The sequence below is a fragment of the Aythya marila genome (assembly GCF_965140915.1).
Source record: "Aythya marila genome assembly, chromosome: 1".
In the NCBI taxonomy this organism is placed as follows: Eukaryota; Metazoa; Chordata; class Aves; order Anseriformes; family Anatidae; genus Aythya; species Aythya marila.
Window position 1 is genome coordinate 62,029,019 of NC_139042.1, and position 18,577 is coordinate 62,047,595.

At 34.7% G+C, this 18,577-nt stretch overlaps 1 protein-coding gene across 1 annotated transcript in view; it reads right to left on the reverse strand.

Moving 5' to 3' along the window:
• MYO16 (myosin XVI) overlaps nt 1–18,577 on the reverse strand; it is a gene marked incomplete at its 5' end in the record, with an annotated part of 305,366 nt that overhangs the window by 71,836 nt on the left and 214,953 nt on the right. Inside the window, 4 exon segments of the mRNA XM_082751937.1 lie at nt 10,609–10,814; nt 11,070–11,150; nt 15,401–15,576; nt 18,380–18,455. Of these exon segments, the coding sequence (XP_082608063.1) occupies nt 10,609–10,814; nt 11,070–11,150; nt 15,401–15,576; nt 18,380–18,455 (539 nt within the window).

Consider the following 18,577-nt stretch of genomic DNA (forward strand, 5'->3'; position numbering starts at 1 on the left):
TCTGAGTCACATCTCACTACTCAGGATATAAACAATTAGAAGATGACTTAATGCATCCCTTTCTTTAAGATCACAACCCTATGAGACAAAGCTTTTGGTGATATCATAATATTGTGCACCTGGTCTCCAGGAAATTTGCAGAACTGGGCATCACCAGCAGGCCAGCTTTGGGTAAGTCAAGATAGAAAGTCTCCTGTCTCAGGAAGCTTAGAAGCAGATGCCTGAAAAACTGCAAACAGGTTGTGTAAAGCGAAGTGAATTGTGGCTTCAGACTTTTTCTGAAAAATGCATAAAACCTTTTCAGAAAGGCAGTGTGATTCTGAGTTGAAACACTGCAGACAAAATGGGCTTAACTCTTTCCCACCTGGTCTCCTGTTACTAGAGGGGCTGCTATGATGTCTCTGACTGCCAGGAAAGCCCTTGCCAGTTTATTTCAAGGTATATTGAGATAGAAGCATAAAGCAAAGCCAGAGTGAAATGGAAAACACTGATACTAAAGGGAAAGAGGATTTAAATTGATGTTCCATATAAATGATTATTTATTTCTTCTTTGCTTTTGCTTTTTACTCTTCTGTTCAACAAAAGAACTCACCCAAGGAACGGAAACACACAGAATCTTTCCCAGATGTCTCTCGCATTGGTAACTCAGAGAAGGTGCACTGAGATTATGAGGAAGGTTTTCAGGACCTTCTTAAACCATACAGGCAAAACAGCTGCTCTGGAAGATCATCTCTACCTCCACTCTCTTCAGTGGGAGCTTCCCTTGTGCCCTCTGAACCCCACGAGTAGTATCACTCTGGGTAACAGTGATTCTTCAGTCTCTCGAGTGTGTAAATGTTAGACAAACTGTACTGTTGAAAAATCAACATTTTTTCAAGATATGCAAAGGCAGACCCCTTGCGCTGCTGTATCAATACCGGAGCAGATTCTGCTCTCATTTACTGTGAAGTACAGCAGGGGTAATTCTGCAATCAGTGATATTAAATTAATGCAACACTGGTGTAAGAAAAGAGAAAAGAACAAACAAAAAAAAAAGCACAAAGTAAGATCCAGTGATTAAGCCATGTAAAAGGTTTTTACATGCATGCTTGCATGGGATTTTGTGTTTGCTCTCAGATGTCTCCAGTATAAGCTGCCTGCTATTATTCAGTCTGACTAGGAAATGTAGCTTCAGGACGTCTCATTACAGGTTCTTCTGCTGAAGATTAAATGGTTGTAAAGAATATCAGGATGCGGATAAGGAGAAAAAGGGTGCCATGAATGTCTGAGTTGAGTGGAAAGAATTTAACAGCTGCAGAACCAAAGAAAGAAAAAACAGCAGGAGGGTCACAGTGGCTTTTGAGTGTGGGGCAGCTGGACTGCATTTATACAAGCCTTATGAACAGACAAAGAAGCAGTCAAAAACAACTGATTATATTTTTCTAGGCACCACAAGCACACAATTATATTTAATTAATCAATGAATACACAGAAATTATTTTAAAGCTATAAAATGAATCTATCCATGTGACAATTTGCTCCATAATTAGATAACTCAAACTTCCTGCATAGTGCCATTAGCATAAACTAATGTGTTGCATACTTACTTGTTTAAAATGTTTATTTTAAAGATAGCCTGTTTGTATTAATTTAATAGATTTATTATTTTAATAGGCATTTCCTTAAAAGGGTTTCAATGTATAAGGATTAGTAAAGGGATTAGTGGTTGATAATATTTTCTTTTAACAGGTTTATTTCTATGGCAGGCATTTAACTGAAGTTCTTACTGCCATATATAAATCTCTGTCCATTATCTTTGTCATTAGGTGCTGTCAGCAAATTGTGAAGTACTCAAGAGCTATTTTGGTTAAAACATCAAGGTTCTGAAATCAGTTAATGTTATTAGCTGTTTGTTATGGGCACACAGACATCAGGCAGCTTGTTGTATTAAGAACTTTTAATATTCATATTTATACACAAATATAATTTTACCTATTTTTACAATTCAGACATTTAGATGGAACCCAGTACTGTGGTATTTTAGTATTCTGTGGGAACATTTTTCCATGCTTAGAAACAGCATGAGCCTTTAAATTCACAGACGTAAAATATGCATAAATATAATATGGATATCTTAGAGTAACAGGGCTATTTAGTGGTTTAATAAATGTTTAGTTAACCCTGAGGGATGAGAAATGTCAAATTCAGATAGTGGAAGCTGAATGTCAGTCCAGAGGTACCAAGGGTTGCATGTAATTCTGGAAATGAAGTAAACATTTTAAAGTTTCACAGATATTTCCTTAAGTCAAAATATAGAAAATGACTGAAACTGCTGAAAAAGTTCAACCAGAAATACGTTTGTGGGTGTCCCATATATTAATTGTTGCATAAGAAAATTAACATAACTAGGAAAAAAAAAAAAAAAAAAAAGATGGAAAACAGAAAGGTGGAAAAACCCTTCACGTCATTGTAGTGGAGGAAGAACAATACCTTGAGGTTCTCTTTGAAACAACCTGAAAAACAGGATATTCTCTATTGTACAAAACAATAAACTCCATGTAGGAAGTTCCACTAAGATTTATACATTCAATACTAAATTTAATACAAATAACACTAGAAGCTCATTCAGACTGGACACATTCGGAAGCTAGGAACTGCCAACCACAAAACTGACCATGCCACCTTTATTTCCTCATATCTGTGTGTTTTATTACTGAGTTACATCCCACTACTCAAGGGATCCCTTTTCATGATGATCCTACAGAACTCTAAGTACATGACAAACATGAATAATTCAACTGACTTCAGTGGAATGACACAACTGTTTACATCCACTTATGATTGCTTTAGAAAAAATGAGGGCTGCATTATAAAGCTTAGAAGATATCCAGCAAACAATGCTGATACTTATTTTTACCTTCTAATATGGAAGAAAGATAGATGTCCAATTTACCACTGAAAATTCCAATTGTTTTCTCTTATACTCATTTGTGCACTGTTGATGATCCCCCAAAACACCAGCAGCTTTATCATTCTCCCAGTCCAACTCTGTGACATGCAGCATAAGCACTGGTTCATGGCATGTACAATACTGCTTATTCTGTGGCCTGGAGAACTGATGGCACTATGGTGTAACTTCAAAAGCTACTTCTACTTCTAATCCACAAATTCAGTTTTTTTGTTGGAGCCTGTTAAAATTTGAAGCCCGTAAAATTTTTTGTTGGAACCACAGACAAGACCTCAACTGACCATATGAAATACCTGAAAAAAATGGATAAATCTAAAATAATTAGGTTGAATAATATCTTCAAGGTGTACGTTTTTCTCTATACGCTATAATTTAAGTACAGCCTAACTGGTTGTGTCCCTATAGGCATCTGAAGATATCTGATGCTATATAATTTATTTCTTGTCTTCTGAGTATTAAAGGGGAACAACAGAGAAAACAAAGCTAAACTGCTGCAAAGAAACACCCATAAATAAGATAAACTAGAATATTCTATTACCTTTAGTATATTTGTAACATATGGAGCTTTTTAGTTTATTCATAATATGATAGATACTATCCATGCACTACCACATTGTATTAGTAAAAATCAAATGGTATAAGATTATATGTAGTCCTAGATAGATAGTCTTGTAGTTAAACTATAGAAATACCTACTTACATCTATCTAGGCAACTCCCTAGGTGATATACACCAATTCTAATATATGTGGATTGCCAGGGAGATCATCAGTGCACTCTGGGTTCTGGTCAAAGTTTACAGCATAATCAATCCCCTATATTAACAGGCTTTAACATGGGATTAGTAATTTAAAGTAATTCCGAGAGTGCCATAAATTATTGCAAACTGGACCCCATTATCAGAAAGGTGGGCAAAAAACCACAAAGATTATACACTCCATTGCCCCCAGTCAAGTGCAGTGAGAAGCACAGTTCATGTGAAGTTAGGTTTGAGGACAAGGAGTGCTAATATTGTGAGCAAAATAAAAATAATTTACAAACAAACAAACAAACAAATAAATAAATACTCTTACTTTGGAATGCCATTGGTCTTAAGGTTCCAATGTTATCCATTTCTTTGTGGATATATGCTTTTGAAAGCCCAAGGCTAAAGTTTGTTTCTGACATTTAGGAAACCAAACTTTCTAAACTTTCTTTTTTTTTTTTTTTTTTTTTAAACAACCCTATGCATTAATAAAATGAGTCTCCTTCAAAAGACCTCCATATTTTTTAACACTTTTGTACAATTATTAAGGCAACTTCTTTATAGAATTTGATGATTACTGACACTGGTAACAAGATAGTGTTTTTAAAAATCATAGTTTTAAACTTTGTTTATGAATTTGCATTAAAAGTGTTCTCAAAATGATGACTTCAAAATACTTCATTTACTCACCTTTTGTTGAATTTTAAAAGAAAGACAAACAAAAATTATTGTCCTATTTATTATACTGGTCAAAAATATCACTTCCAGTTTTATGTCTGAAGCAACAAACAATGCAATGATGAGATTGTCATTTGGAATAAATTGGTAGCATTGCATCTACTTTAATTCAATATTGCTTTTCAACAGCAGTAAGACTATATCTTGTAGTCATTGCAAGAATTTAAAGTATTATAGTGCATATCAATGCACTGCTCTATGAGAAAACTGATGATATTATTGTATAGCAGACAATAAAGCTAAAAGGGCCAGTCAGTGTGATGACCTACCACTTTGCAATTTACTCAGTACATCATTCAAGCTAAAGCTTTGCCTAATTTGCTCAAGAGACTCTGAAATGCTTTGATGCAGTTTTGTAATTCACTACGGATATATTATAAAATATTATAACTTCCCTGCTCTCAAGGGGACAAAAAGAAAGAGGAAATACAGAGAAAGAACTAAACACCAAAAAGCTTCTGAACAAAGAGAATTCAGATATGCAATGATGAGTCCTACAATAAATCCACAGTCACAAACAACAAATCTGTGCAATATAGCATCAGCTAATAGTACAAATTTGATTAAAAACTTGTAATAGTGTAATAGCTTTGTGACAGCTGCAAAAGAACAGACTTTACTAGATAAAGCAATGATATTACTATGAGCATAAACTTTCCAAGGAAAAATGGAAAGATCATCTTCAGAATGATCTCCCAGCAAAGCCAACTGTCTGGATGACTTAGTAACCCTTAAGTGCTCTGCAGCCATTTTTGATCTTCTACTGAAGTTCACTATTAAAGCATTTTGGTATCAATTAATGCCGTCCTGAGTAAAACTGCAGATTTCAGGATCTGCAGTTAAGTGTAACTTCTAGGAACTTCATACTGAAATCAGAATAAAACCTGTAAATAGAACAGGCTTCAGAAATACTTTTTTTTTTTTTTTTTTTTTTTACCCTCACTGCTATTATTACCATAAGAATCTATTATAATTGTGTTCTGTATGTTCATTCCTAATATTTCCTACTGAGAAAATAGGAAATCTTTAAAAAGGTGGTCCTTTTTAAAAGTTACTTTAAAACAAAACAAAACAAAAAATAGAATGCTTACTCTTTTTAATGTTCTATTTTCAAGACATTAAAATCTTTAAGATTTTTTTATTATTTTAACTGATTCTATGTGGCTTACATATTATAATTTAGATATTTTAACATATTCTGTACATAGAGAATAAGATTAGCCTATGAAAAGAAGAAAGAAGAGGAGAAATAAAAGGAAGTAGGAGGAGGAAGAGGAACGTCTAACATTGTGCCTTTGAATCTTCACATGATTTTGTCTTATCAATACAAACAACTGTTTATAATCTAAGCTACTTGACTGCATGAATATAGGTACAACTGAAGAATAGATTAATTCAATTTAAGCCATTTTAATGAGAGAACTGGAAATGGTGAATTTCCATTCTAGAGATTTATCTCTTCTTGCAATAATACTGTAACAGATGTCTCTACATATAGCCTATACACTCCCTTTGACATAAAATTTTCTGCTTTTCCTTGAGCATCAGTTGAAGATAGAAAAGGAGTTCCATGATGGAAAAGACAAGACTGAATTGAAAGTGTTAAAACCAGAAAAGACAGTCTGGAAACTAGAGAGATATTTGTGAAATTTCAAGAAACACTCAAAAAGTGCTGAAATAATGACGAGGGACATCATACTAGTAGACAATTATTTGGTCTTTCTGAACAATATTTTTTTTTTTTTTTTTTTTTGGTCATAGAAATCCAGCAGTACTCATCAGTTATTAAGTGATTAAGTGAAAGGCTGGAAGTAATACCTGTTCACATAACCCACAGAGATTATCCTGGGGTCCAACAGCCCTGAAGATGTGTTGCAAACAGGCAGGGAAGGCTAACGCAGATGTATTATTTCAGGACCTGTGCAAGGACCTCGCAGTCTCCACTGCTAAGCAGGATTCCAGACGCAAGACCTATGTGTGACACACGTACCTCAATCTCTAAGGCAGAAGATGGTTCATAAACTTTCCATCAACCCAGGATACAAAAGCACAGGCAGGGCAAAGCACTGGGTACAGTTTGGAAACTTACTGAACCACATTAAAGAAAAAAAAGAGGAAAAAATCATTTTGATTTCTAATCCAATTTACATTAATGGTAGACAAAGTCATTTGAAGAGGATGCTACCAAAATAAAATTGTTCAGAATTAATAAAACAGAGCACTTTATTGCCTCTTTTTTACCTGACCATGCCTGAACAGCTGTATTATACTTCACTGAGCAAGAAATATAAGCTCAGCTCATTACTTAGGATGGGTCCTTGATCACTATCATTATTTTTAAAAATTTATATTCCAAATGGCTTTTACATGTCTTCTTTGGCAACCAAGTGAGGTGAATGACACGGAAGTCAGCCAGGATCCATTTTATTAATTGATGCAAAGAGATTAAGTCCTAGATATTAAACATGTACAACCAGGCTCTGTCTGTGCCCCACAGAGTTTCTGAGCCTTATTGTTCTACACTGATTGTAGAACACATAATAGGTAACTCTTTTTTTTTTTTTTTTTTTTTTTTTTTTTTTTGCCATTTAACAAAATATTAATAACAAAAAATTACTGTGTTCCTACTGAAGTCCCCACTGGCTATCTTAGGTAGAATTAACCTCACTTTAGGTCAGATATCAAAATGCTGAATGCTGGAAAGCAACAGCCATCTGCAGACAGTCATTCCTTTGACTTGGATGCTTATGCCAGGTGGTGCTGTAGCAGTACTTATTTCTCCTTGTTGACTACATATGGGCTGGCATACACCTTAGACCTACCTGTTTGATTTTGACACAGAGGACAGAAGAATGCCTTCCATTTTTGAATTACGATCCTTTTTGATAGTTGTGCAGGAATTTGAGAAAAACATTAGAGCACTGAGGAAGTTGTGTGAACAGTTCCTAATTCTATCATTATTTTATTATATTCTTTCTTCCAGTAAAAGGATATTTGAGAATAGTTTACCTATGCACATAATTTTGACTGGAAAAAATTGGAAATTCTGAACTCTTTACAACACTGCATCTTTAAAAGTAATTTCAAAATCTAGAGTATGAAGAATAGAATCTTAAGATATTAATGCAAAAGATAAGGGCAAAGTTTTCCAAGAGTTCAAAATGCATGTTATTCAAGGCTTTTTATTTTAAAGATAAGGTAAAGACTGATTTCTGACTCTCTACTCAGAGAGCTCTAGAAGCTGAGCCAACACTGCAGGCAAATTCAGCAGAAACACTGCAGCTGGAGTTGGCAAATCCTCTAAAATAACATATATCATTTTATGATTATATTGGTGCTGCCAGTTTTTACAGTATTTAATAGCATCTGACCTTATTAATTCCCATTTTTATTATATATTCATTGACAGTAACTGTCACAGCTTCCACTTAAGAACCAGAATTTCCACAAGATTTCCTTCTGATCAACGCACCTTGGTGATTGAGGGGTTCACCTAGCAGCTGTCAACTTTTACTTTGATAATACATAAGAAGAACTGGTAAAACCAAAAAGAGCAATAGAAATAATGATCAAGTGTTGTAGCCCAGGAAGAAGTGCTCTTGCAGAATATGACCTTTCCTTAGCTACTGTCTTTCTTTAGCCATCGTAGAGTTCAAGTGTGACTCTTAAATATATGCTAGAGACCAGACATATTAATCCCTAATGAATAGAAATGTATTCAAATTCATCAGATTAAGAAAGCAATGGTACTGTCTGTATTACTGACGGACTATCCAGTTTTTCTGATATTCTACCCCTTCACCACAAAGACTGCTAGTTCAAACATTGTCTTTTTATTATAAAATAATAAAAAAAAGATTTTTAAATTTGTCATGGATTATTTTTTTAAACTCTGACCACACTATTGATAATGATAAGGAAGACCCTAAAAGTAAATGGATAAAAACTGCAAGGAAGGTGGGGAAGGGTAGCAGTTCATTATCATCTGGGAATTCAGGCTGGGATCTGTGCCACAAATCCTCTTTGATTTTATACAGTGCCTTCAGACCCACCATTAATATCCCTTACTTCTCAGGCCAGGTAAGCCCAGGAGAACTGCATAGTACATTCAGCTCCAGAAAAACAAGATTTCCTCGCATCACTAACATAAAACACTTTGCAGCTGAGCTAAGCCATGCTGTTGAACCACAGAGACACGTTCACTGAAACTCAGCCCATCAAAAGGATGTCAAGACAGAAACTTGAATGTGAAACTCTTATAGTTATAGGTAAACCTCCCACAGGCACCAATCTGGGGACACATTTTCCTACTTGTTTTTCTTTGGTTAAAATCATTCTTGGATTGGTAGTTCCTAGGGTTATATTTATTACCTGTATTAGGACAATGGGCCCTCTTGTGTTTTACATTTGTAGGCCTAGTTTCCACCCACTTGAGGCCACACAATCAAATTGCTAGTTAACATGACTCAAATGGGGAGGAAGCCCTCTCCTTCAAAAGATAAAATCTGCAATGAAAATCAAGAGCCCTTACTACTGTTCAGTATTTACAAACAAGAACACAGAACAGAATGACAGAATAAAGCAAAAAAAAAAAAAAAAAAAAAGATTTAAATTTCCATTTCTTATAAAGCATTCAAGGAAAAATTAAGGTATATGCCAATTTCACCATGCTCAGGTGCATCCATCACTGAATTAAGAGAAGCATCCCTATTTCTTCTTTCTCCCTCTGCGTTATTCTGTTTCCTTCTGTGCTTCTGTCCCCAAAGTAATGGGAAGTAATTCCTTTGACTCTTTGGGCAAGCCATGGAAAGACTAAATCATTTCAGATAGGATCAACATGTCTGTGAAACGTGACAGTAGCCTTGAGGAGGAGTTGGGGGTGTGGCTTAATGAAAAACTTAATGTGATCCAGCAATGTGTGCCTGCAACTCAGAAAGCCAACCGTGTTCCAGGCTGCATCAAAGGAATTGTGACCAGCAGCTGGAAGGAGTTGATTCTCTTCCTCTATTCTGCTCTTGTCAGACCCAAGCTGTAATGCTGCATTCAGCTCTGGTGCCCCCAGTATAAGAAGGACATGGACCTGTTGGAGTGAGTCCAGAGCAGGGCCACAAGAATGATCAAAGGGCTGGAGCACCTCTCCTATGGAGACAAGCTGAAAGAGTTGGGGTTGTTCAGCCTGGAGAAGAGAAGGCTCCAGGGAGACCTTACAGTGGCCTTCCAGGTGGCCTACAAGAAGGCAAGAGAGGAACTTTTTATGAAGGATTACAGTAATAGGACAAAGGGTAATGGATTTAAACTAAAAGAAGATCTCTTTAGATTAAATATTAGGAAGGAATTCTTTACTCTGAGGGTGGTGAAGCACTGGAGCAGGTTGCCCCATCCCTGTAAGTGTTCAAGATCACGTTTGATGAGGCTTTGAGTAACCTGGTCTGGTGGGAGGTGAGTAACCATAGTGGGGAGGGGTGGAACTAGGTGATCTTCCAGGTTCCTTCCAACCCAAGCCATTCTGTGATTCTGTGTGCAGAAGGTTTCTAACCTCATATTGGACAAGATGGTGCTCTTTCTTTGCTGAAGCATTTGAAAATGTAAGAGAGGAAAAATCAAATAACTGAAATATGGACAGGGGAAAAGAGTTTTTCTTCACCCAGAAACAGTGGTATAAATCTTTCATTCATTTCAAATTAATTAAAAATTTCACTATTTTTTAACAACAATAATAAAAATGGAGTTGTAGTATGAGCATTAATAACTCATCAATATATAGATGCAAATCCTAGCATACTAAATACAAATTCTGAATCCATGACACCTACAATGATAAACTGATAAAAATGAGACTATTTCTACTTCTCTTTTTTAATTACCTAGGGACAACATGCAATATTTTGTATTTTGTAAATCATATCAATAGTATAAATTATAAAAAGTAACTACTTAATGAAGTTCTCTTTTGTACATTGAACACATTTTCCTGATGATATTTATAAAAATATTTCCACAAAGTTCATGATTCCTTCCATTGCAAGTAACAACCCTACACCCATTGCTAGAAGACATGATTTTTCTGTTAAGTCTGAAAGGCTCATAAACAAAACAACACTGCAAGCACTACTAGAGCATGACAAAATACTTTGTACTGTAGGTGAGAAAAAGATTTTATGAAACTAAAAAGAATTTACCTTGACAAGAAGTCTGTGAAAGAGAGACGTATGGGATATCCGTGTCGTATGATTTTAACCATGTCTAGGACACCAATATACTGCAGTTGAGCAGACACATAAAAATTGTCAAAAGTATCTGGCAACTTGGAGTTATTAGGCTTTATACAATGAACTGAATGTGGTGTGCAATTCTGCAGCTTCCCTATAATATCTGTGAGTGATTTCTGTGGAAAAAAAGAAAACAAACAAAAAACAGTTATCAGCTGTTATTGTGCTGGAAAAGCAATTGCACAACACATACATTATTCCTAACATCATTTAACATCATTTTCTCAAAAGATACAACCTGGCCATGCAAGTGGCTTACACAAGAACGTGATTTTTCTGCAATTGCAATCTGTAGAGACTAATTCTGCCTTTAAAACTTTTATTTATTTATTTATTTTTAATATATATCTGTGCAGAAAACATTCACTAACCCTGAGTTGTATTGCCACAGTTGTTGGCCCCCCTCTCTCCAGTCTCTGAAGAAATGAGGATGTCCCTTTCTTTTTCAACAGCTGTGGGGGAGAAAAGCATACACATGGTATCTTTATCTCAAGATGGGCAGGAACCATTCATTTTCATTGTTACACAATTTGATAACAAAGGCAAACATTTACACAAATAATATGTCATAGACAATGATTTGATTTTCAGAAAGAATTGGGAAAGTGGATAAATACCCTCAAGTGTCTGTGGAGCTATGATTGGCAAGAAACTTCTGATTTCAAAAGAAGTTGTATTTCATTGTAATGATAAAATCACTTTTTTAAATAACTGGGCAAGGCAATATGATTTGTAATTTTACTGTAGAAGCAGGACTTGTACAGTTAATATCCCATACTGTCTGTGTATTAGTAGCACAATTCTCTAACTCCCTGAAAAGCTTCCTCATGTCTTTTTCAGATGCTTAAGTGACTAAACATAAACACAGTTCATTAAAAAATATTGAAGTCAAAACAACAATATTAATATTTTAAAACCTTCTCTTTTCTTCCTATACAAGTGAAGGCAGTTCAGCTTTTTTTCAAACAGTTTTCACCCATTTTAGCCATAAATTATCAATAGATTTATATTATGTTAGAACCAATGTTATCCTTCCCATACCTCAGTGCTCAGAATGGGGAACAAATTTCTTTTTTACTTTTCTACTTCGTATCTTTCAGACTAAAATGTCAATAAGCCTCCTAAAAGTGGTAAAAGCATCTTTTTTGTTAAAGCTGCTACAGAAATGCTGGTAAAACTATCGTGTTCTAGGATGTGGCCAAGCTCTTAGATTCAAACCTCTGCATCAATGACAGCCTTTTCACCTTTCACTTTTTTTCATTGCCTTTCTTGAGTCCACTTACTCCATAAAACTCCCTTTCTATCAGCTCAGCATGTTCTGGCCTACTCCTGTCTTTTTCCAGTTGCATTTAAAAACTGTACATTTCCTCAGTTTGGCCTTTCCAGGCCAATCTCCATTAAAAATATTGCAGTGTTAGCAATTCTCTACTCACTATACTAGATTTTGGAGCTCTTTTTTATTTTAAATCTCACTTACTAGGATGTAATAAAATTTTAAAGGCAAATTCATCCCAAACTACAAAACAGAAAAGTAAAAGAGAGCTGCTTGATCCATGTCTTCTCATAAAAAGAACCACTGTGATATTTCTCAGTTAAAGTTTACAAAATGCTTTAGGAATATAACTAAAATAGAGTTATCTTTGCTTGGCAGATGATTTTTTAGGAGGAATGGGTGATTGCATTAAGTCACTAGTTATAGACCATTTGCTGAGTTAGGGAAAGAGACAGGAACAAAGCTTTGGATGTTAAATTTCCTGCCTGGTGTCCTGCATTGCATACTCTTTCCATGGGAAAGAGGTGTAAGAAGCCAAAGCCTCCTAAAAAGTCTCTTTACCAGCACAATATATTAAAGCTTTAACCAGGTATGTCTTTAACCAAAGACATACCAGAAGTTTTGCAACAAGTGAACTCTTAAAATAACAGTCAATGAAGCAAAGTGATCATAAAAAGAAACAATGCGAAGCCAATGAAGAGAAGAGCCTTTTGTTTGTGACCTGCATTTGTGTGACTAAACTTCTGCTATACGAACTGCAAAGCCCACTGATTCTTCCAAAGGAAGGAGGTGGGGAGGAGAAGGCAACAGTATAGATTTGGAATAAATTACAGAAAAACAAGGGTGCAAGAGCTGATGTGAGCAAAAGAGAGTTGTGAGAGTATCAATGAAAATATTTTCTCTTTTATTTGAAAGGGACGCACAGCCTTCACAAGTCACAGAGACCTGATCTGGCAGCTTCTCACTCCTACGACGCCTTATGTGCTCCAGACTTCTGGCCTGTTCATGTCTATTTTGGGATGGATGAACTGTTCTCTTGGACCCTACTACAAGTGGAGTGGTGAGTTCAAAGAGGTAGACTGTCCTTACCTGTGACAACTTGCTCTGAATCAATGAAAAAGTCACCTATGAAGAGGTCTAATGGTAAATATATGATGAAATACAGAGAAATCTATAATCATATTGGCTAGCAAATAGCTAGTACTAGAGATGAGAAGCTAATAGGGGAGGGGAATCATAACCAACTCTTGTGTGACATCTGAAAGCATCTGCTTCTCTTCCCTTGATACAGTGGAGTCTAGATAAACCATACACCGTAACACAGAAACCTCTGAATTGTAACACACATCATATGATGTACCATATGCATCAGCCTCAGATTTCAGCTATAATAGAAAAGGCATTCTTTCTGGTTGATGATTCTTCCCGTAACGTCCCTCTTCCTTTTTCTTCCCCTCATTTCATTTTTTTCCCTTTGTTGCCTTTACCTTCAGGATAAACTCCAATAAAAATGCAGTGGTTATGATTTTCCAAAATGTAGTCATTTTAATTCTCAGCTGATAAAAAATGCCTCTTACATTGCATTTGAAATTACAATAACAATAAGAACAACAAAACAACATTGTTCTAGCTTACCACAGTGGATTTTCAAGGCTATACTGGAAAAGGGAAGAAATTATGAGATACAGCACACTTATAGATGCGGACTTGATCCACAAAAGAATATAAGCACTTACCTACTTCCAGTCTTCCAGTTCCTGCATCAGTTGCCTATTTGAAAATAACAATAGGCTTTTTTTTTCTTTTTTTTTTTTTTGGTCACTGGAACAGATTAGATACCTAAATACCTTAGATACTGCTTCAGTCCTGCAGGACAGCACAATACCTTTCTCAAATTAGGCCAACTTAGTATCTACAAATTGAGCAATGTTCTTTCTCACCTGCACAGCTTTTCTTAAAGCTTACCTTTGAGAAACTAAGCAAACTTTCCTTCTGTGGGCAGATGAAGGATGGAGTTCTTCCCACCTTCCATCTAATACCTAACAGTTTAGATCTTTTTCACTGAACCTAGAAGATCTGACTTAATTTAGCATGCTTCCCAAAGGAAATTGAGTATGTTCTTTCTCTCTCTCTCTCTCTCTCTCTTTCTCTCTCAAGAGAGTAAATCCAGGTTAAAAGCTATTCTGGACTGGTGAAAAGCCTCATAGTTTCAGAGATCCCAGCTGTGTGGTGTTTCCCCCTGGCTTGATTAGGCTTCTAACTTAGACATGCCTTTCATGCTTCCTTCCATGTATGGGACTAAGATCTTTTTCACGTGCTTAGGAAGCTTCCTTTAGGAAGCTGTTACTATAGTAGAAAGGCACCTAAAGGCACCTAGTGATGCCTCAGCTGTTTGCTAAATATATCCTTAAACCAACACCATTGACTTCAACTTAAGTTTTTTCCACTGAGATTACTGACAAGAACAGTAGACAGGAATTATGCTACTATCAGCAGTAGGGCTAAAAGGAAGCTCCCATTGCTCTTCTGTGGATGTACTTGCATAAAGCCCTCCACAAAGACACATGAGAGCAGGCTCCTTAATCCCATGGCAGAATCAATTTTGTGCAGCTGTAAGCCAAAAATAAAGTTGTAAGATTCAAGAAGCCTGGCAAGGCAGCTGATACATTGAGAGAACTGCTTGCTGCTTTTCTATAAGGGTGAATTCCAAAACTCCACCAAGAATGAACACAGCAAATAATGTGATTTCTCCTTAAATCAGAAATGTTCCATGGGACATTAACAATTACTTTTTGATAGCCTCCCAAAGTTTTTGTTTGTTTTTGTTTTTTAAATTTTTTAAACTTTTAGGGTTGACAGCTAGCAAAGAAAAAGAGGCAAATTCTAACATGCGAAAGTTTGATTTGATTTGAAACCAACTGGGAAAATTTATGTGCAAGTAACCATATAAAATAGCAATCTTTTAATAAATATACAGCATTCATCTTCATACAAAACCATACAAACTGTCTTTTACAAACCAAAAATGTCTGTTTAATATAATAAAACCACTGAGGTTTAATTTTTAGCTTCCTCCTTAATTGACTTAACTAATCATAATCAAGGAGGCAAAAAAAAAAAAAATTATAGCCATAAAATAAATAATACTGTATCTATTGCTAAGCCCTTGAACCACAGAATCATGGAATGATTCAGGCTTCAAGGGACCTCATCATCTTGTACAATCTCCTGGCTCAGAAAGTCCAAGAAAGTGTCCATATGGGCTACCTGTTAATTCTCATTATTGCTCTAGTGTTGATATTTGGAACTAGATTATTTTAATTGTTTAATGACTACAGAGAACCAAGAAGAACACAGAGCTTTCAGAAATAAGAAAGTACCAGAAAAATCTGCAAAAAAGAAAGAACAGAAGGATTTCTAAATTCCTACCTTGCTGAGCTCAATATATTTCTTTGCTTCTCCACTTGCAGAGGGTACGGATGTATTTTTACTCAGCAAAGCTGCTTTACACCCTTTGATTTTAAGGGAATGATACGGAGGAACAAGTGATCCAGTTTGTGTCAGCTTGGACTGGAATAATTGATTGATGACTACATTTTCACTGGCTGGAAAAAAAAAAAAAAGAGGAAATTAATGCATGAAAATAAAATACAGTTTAAAAGGTAAGTACATGGTATTTGGAATAAAAAACACATACAGTAGGAGACCCTTAAATAAGTAAATTCAAAACAAATGGAAAACCCAATAAACTATTATTTTATGCATGGATCATAATCAAAGAGCATTCGATGTTTAAGGATGCCAGCCATCAGTAACATTATTTTTAAACCGATTCAGATCCTCTACTGAACAGAACAGGGCAGAAAACAAAAACTGTCTAAACAATTACTTCTGATAATCATGCTTGAATTTTGTCCCGTTACTTAATGTTAATTTATCTATCTATCAAAACAATATAAGAGATGCACAACGTTTACTTAACCTGTGGCATTTAGAAATGAACAAGGCGTAACTATATAAAACATAATATAGGAAGGGATAAAAGAAAAAGAAAAGAAAGAAAGAAAAACAAACAAACAAACAAAAACAAACAAACAAACAACAAACTAGGAGAAGGAAAAACCTGTACCAAGCTGGGTTCATATTTCTCCACATCAAGACCACACTTACAAACAAAATTGATGGAAAAACTCATAATGACATATATATTTTTGATGCAGTGCTAATAAAAAGTACAAAACAAAGCACTTCCAAGAGATGTTTTTGTAAATGGAAATCTATGAACTTAAAGACAGATAGGATATTTTTTAATAATTCCAGCTAAATTATCCTTTGTAAGGTTATGGTCACAGGCTTTTTAAGGTGAACATGGTAATTAAATGCTGCTTGCACTGCTACAGCACCAATAAGCATTGGAAACCTGCTGTGTGATACATCTTTAACCATGCTTAATTTTTATTTCTTTCTAACAAACTGGCATTATCACACCCATAATTGTTGAATAAAACAACAATTAAAACAAACAAACAAAACAAACAAGCAAGCAAACAAAACACCCACAACAGAGAAAGATTAATGGGATTAAGGTCGTAAGTAATGTCATTAAGTATAGCAAGTAGAAATCTTCAGTTTGCTCATTATTAGCTGTGTGAAGACACATTTACTAGATGTTTGAATGTAATAGATTTGTTTATCTTTTTCTGTAGCAACTATTATTGCTGACTTAACTGGAATAATAAAGTTATGAGAAAGATACTAAAGCAGATACCTGAATAAATTTCAGCACAAGCGGTGGACATGGTAAGCCTCCATATTTTTAAAATATGGATAAATGTAATAAATAGCATTAGGAAAGACATTAAAATTATGCCCTCCAAATTAAAACAGATAAAACCTATGTTAATAATGTCTCCGGATTTATCTACAAGACAGGTACGTTCCACATTCTAACACATAAATGACTTCTATGATGTTAATGTACTTAAAAGTTTTGAACTGAGTAAGGAAACTTCAGTTAATGAAAATCAAGAAGCAAGCACTTAGCACTTAAGTTATACATACACAAAACATACAAAATTGATGCTAAAGGAAATACATTACTGATAATCAATAGATTTTAAGTTTCAAAAGCATAAGTCACTTAAAAAAAGAAGGAACGTAGCCCTTATATCACTTAGATCCTTTTAAAAATTCTGCCTTCAGAACGTTCCCATTAATTATATTTATTATTATTTGACTTGTTAATTATATATACTCACTCTCAGCAAATCAAACATTTTATATCAAATCCAATCCTCCATTCTTCCCTTTTAAGAGCTGCATAGATGATTACACAAAATAGCAATGAAAATGCAAACGGAAACTATTTAAGAGAACAGCAGAATGTTCTGTCTTGTAGAACACACTGGAAGTTGAGAATATACCTTCTTGTATTATTTGGCATTAAGTTACAACAGTTAGAACTAGAATTTCTCTAAAACTATAATCAATAAGATTATATTTAAGATCAATTCTTTCATTTCTTTTCTCATCCTCAATGTATGCTATTTTCCTTTAAATTGCATCAATTACTTTACTAGGAGGTTTAGCTCATTTCACAGAAAAATTGCTAAAAAATATATTGGAACAGCAGGGCTGATTTGGAAGACAAATACTACTTCCAAAAGATCTCTATTTCTATTGAAAGAAATATAAATACATAACGTATTAAGCAAAAGACTCTGCACTGGTTGAAGCAAAGACAAATAACAGCTCAGGATATAATGACATTTCCCTGAGGAAGATGTTTTGTTTTTCTTCACAGAAAGAGTAAATGAATGAGGTTTTTAATTATCCAATTATGAATCATTAATTAATAAATGGAGATGCATTATTATTGGACATAATTATACAATATGCACATGGAAAGGTATTTAATTTTGTATTTCAAAGGGCATTTGTATCTATTCATTGGAAAACAAGAACGCCCACAAGATGCTGCTTTTAGAAAGCGCACTCAAGCAGTGAAGTACATCTCACTGCAGTCTCTATGATTTTGGGAGCCTTTTTTCCTTTCCCTATTTTCATTTTTTTTGTTGTTTGTTTTGTTTTGATTTTCTTTTTAAAAGGTTTTAAGTCATACTTAATGATTTTTTTTTTTTTAATTTATACTAATCGATAACACTGTATCTTTTATTTCTTTACTTCACATCACATAATAAAGATGCTTCATGTTCATGGATTCTAAAAGCTTTCAAAATTAGAGTAATTTTCAGACAATAGAAATGTACTTCAAAGAGATGAGGATGACTTCTTTTTAAACTGGAAAGAAAATATACATAAACTCTTCTAAAAATGAATGAAAATTGAAGTGAAGTCATAATAGGTTGATTTCTAACAACAACAGCAACCACAAAACCATTTACTTACTTTTCATTACAAATACGAGATTTTGTGAAAGGGAATCTTTATTTTTTTCTACTGCACCAGCAATTTCGTAAGTAACCTATAATAAAATATTGTGACATCATTAGTAATGATCACAGCACCTATTAAAAATCTTACAGCAGTAGAAATTAAGTTGTGTTTTCTTCCACTTGACAGTTAAAGTCTGGCACCAGGTAGTGT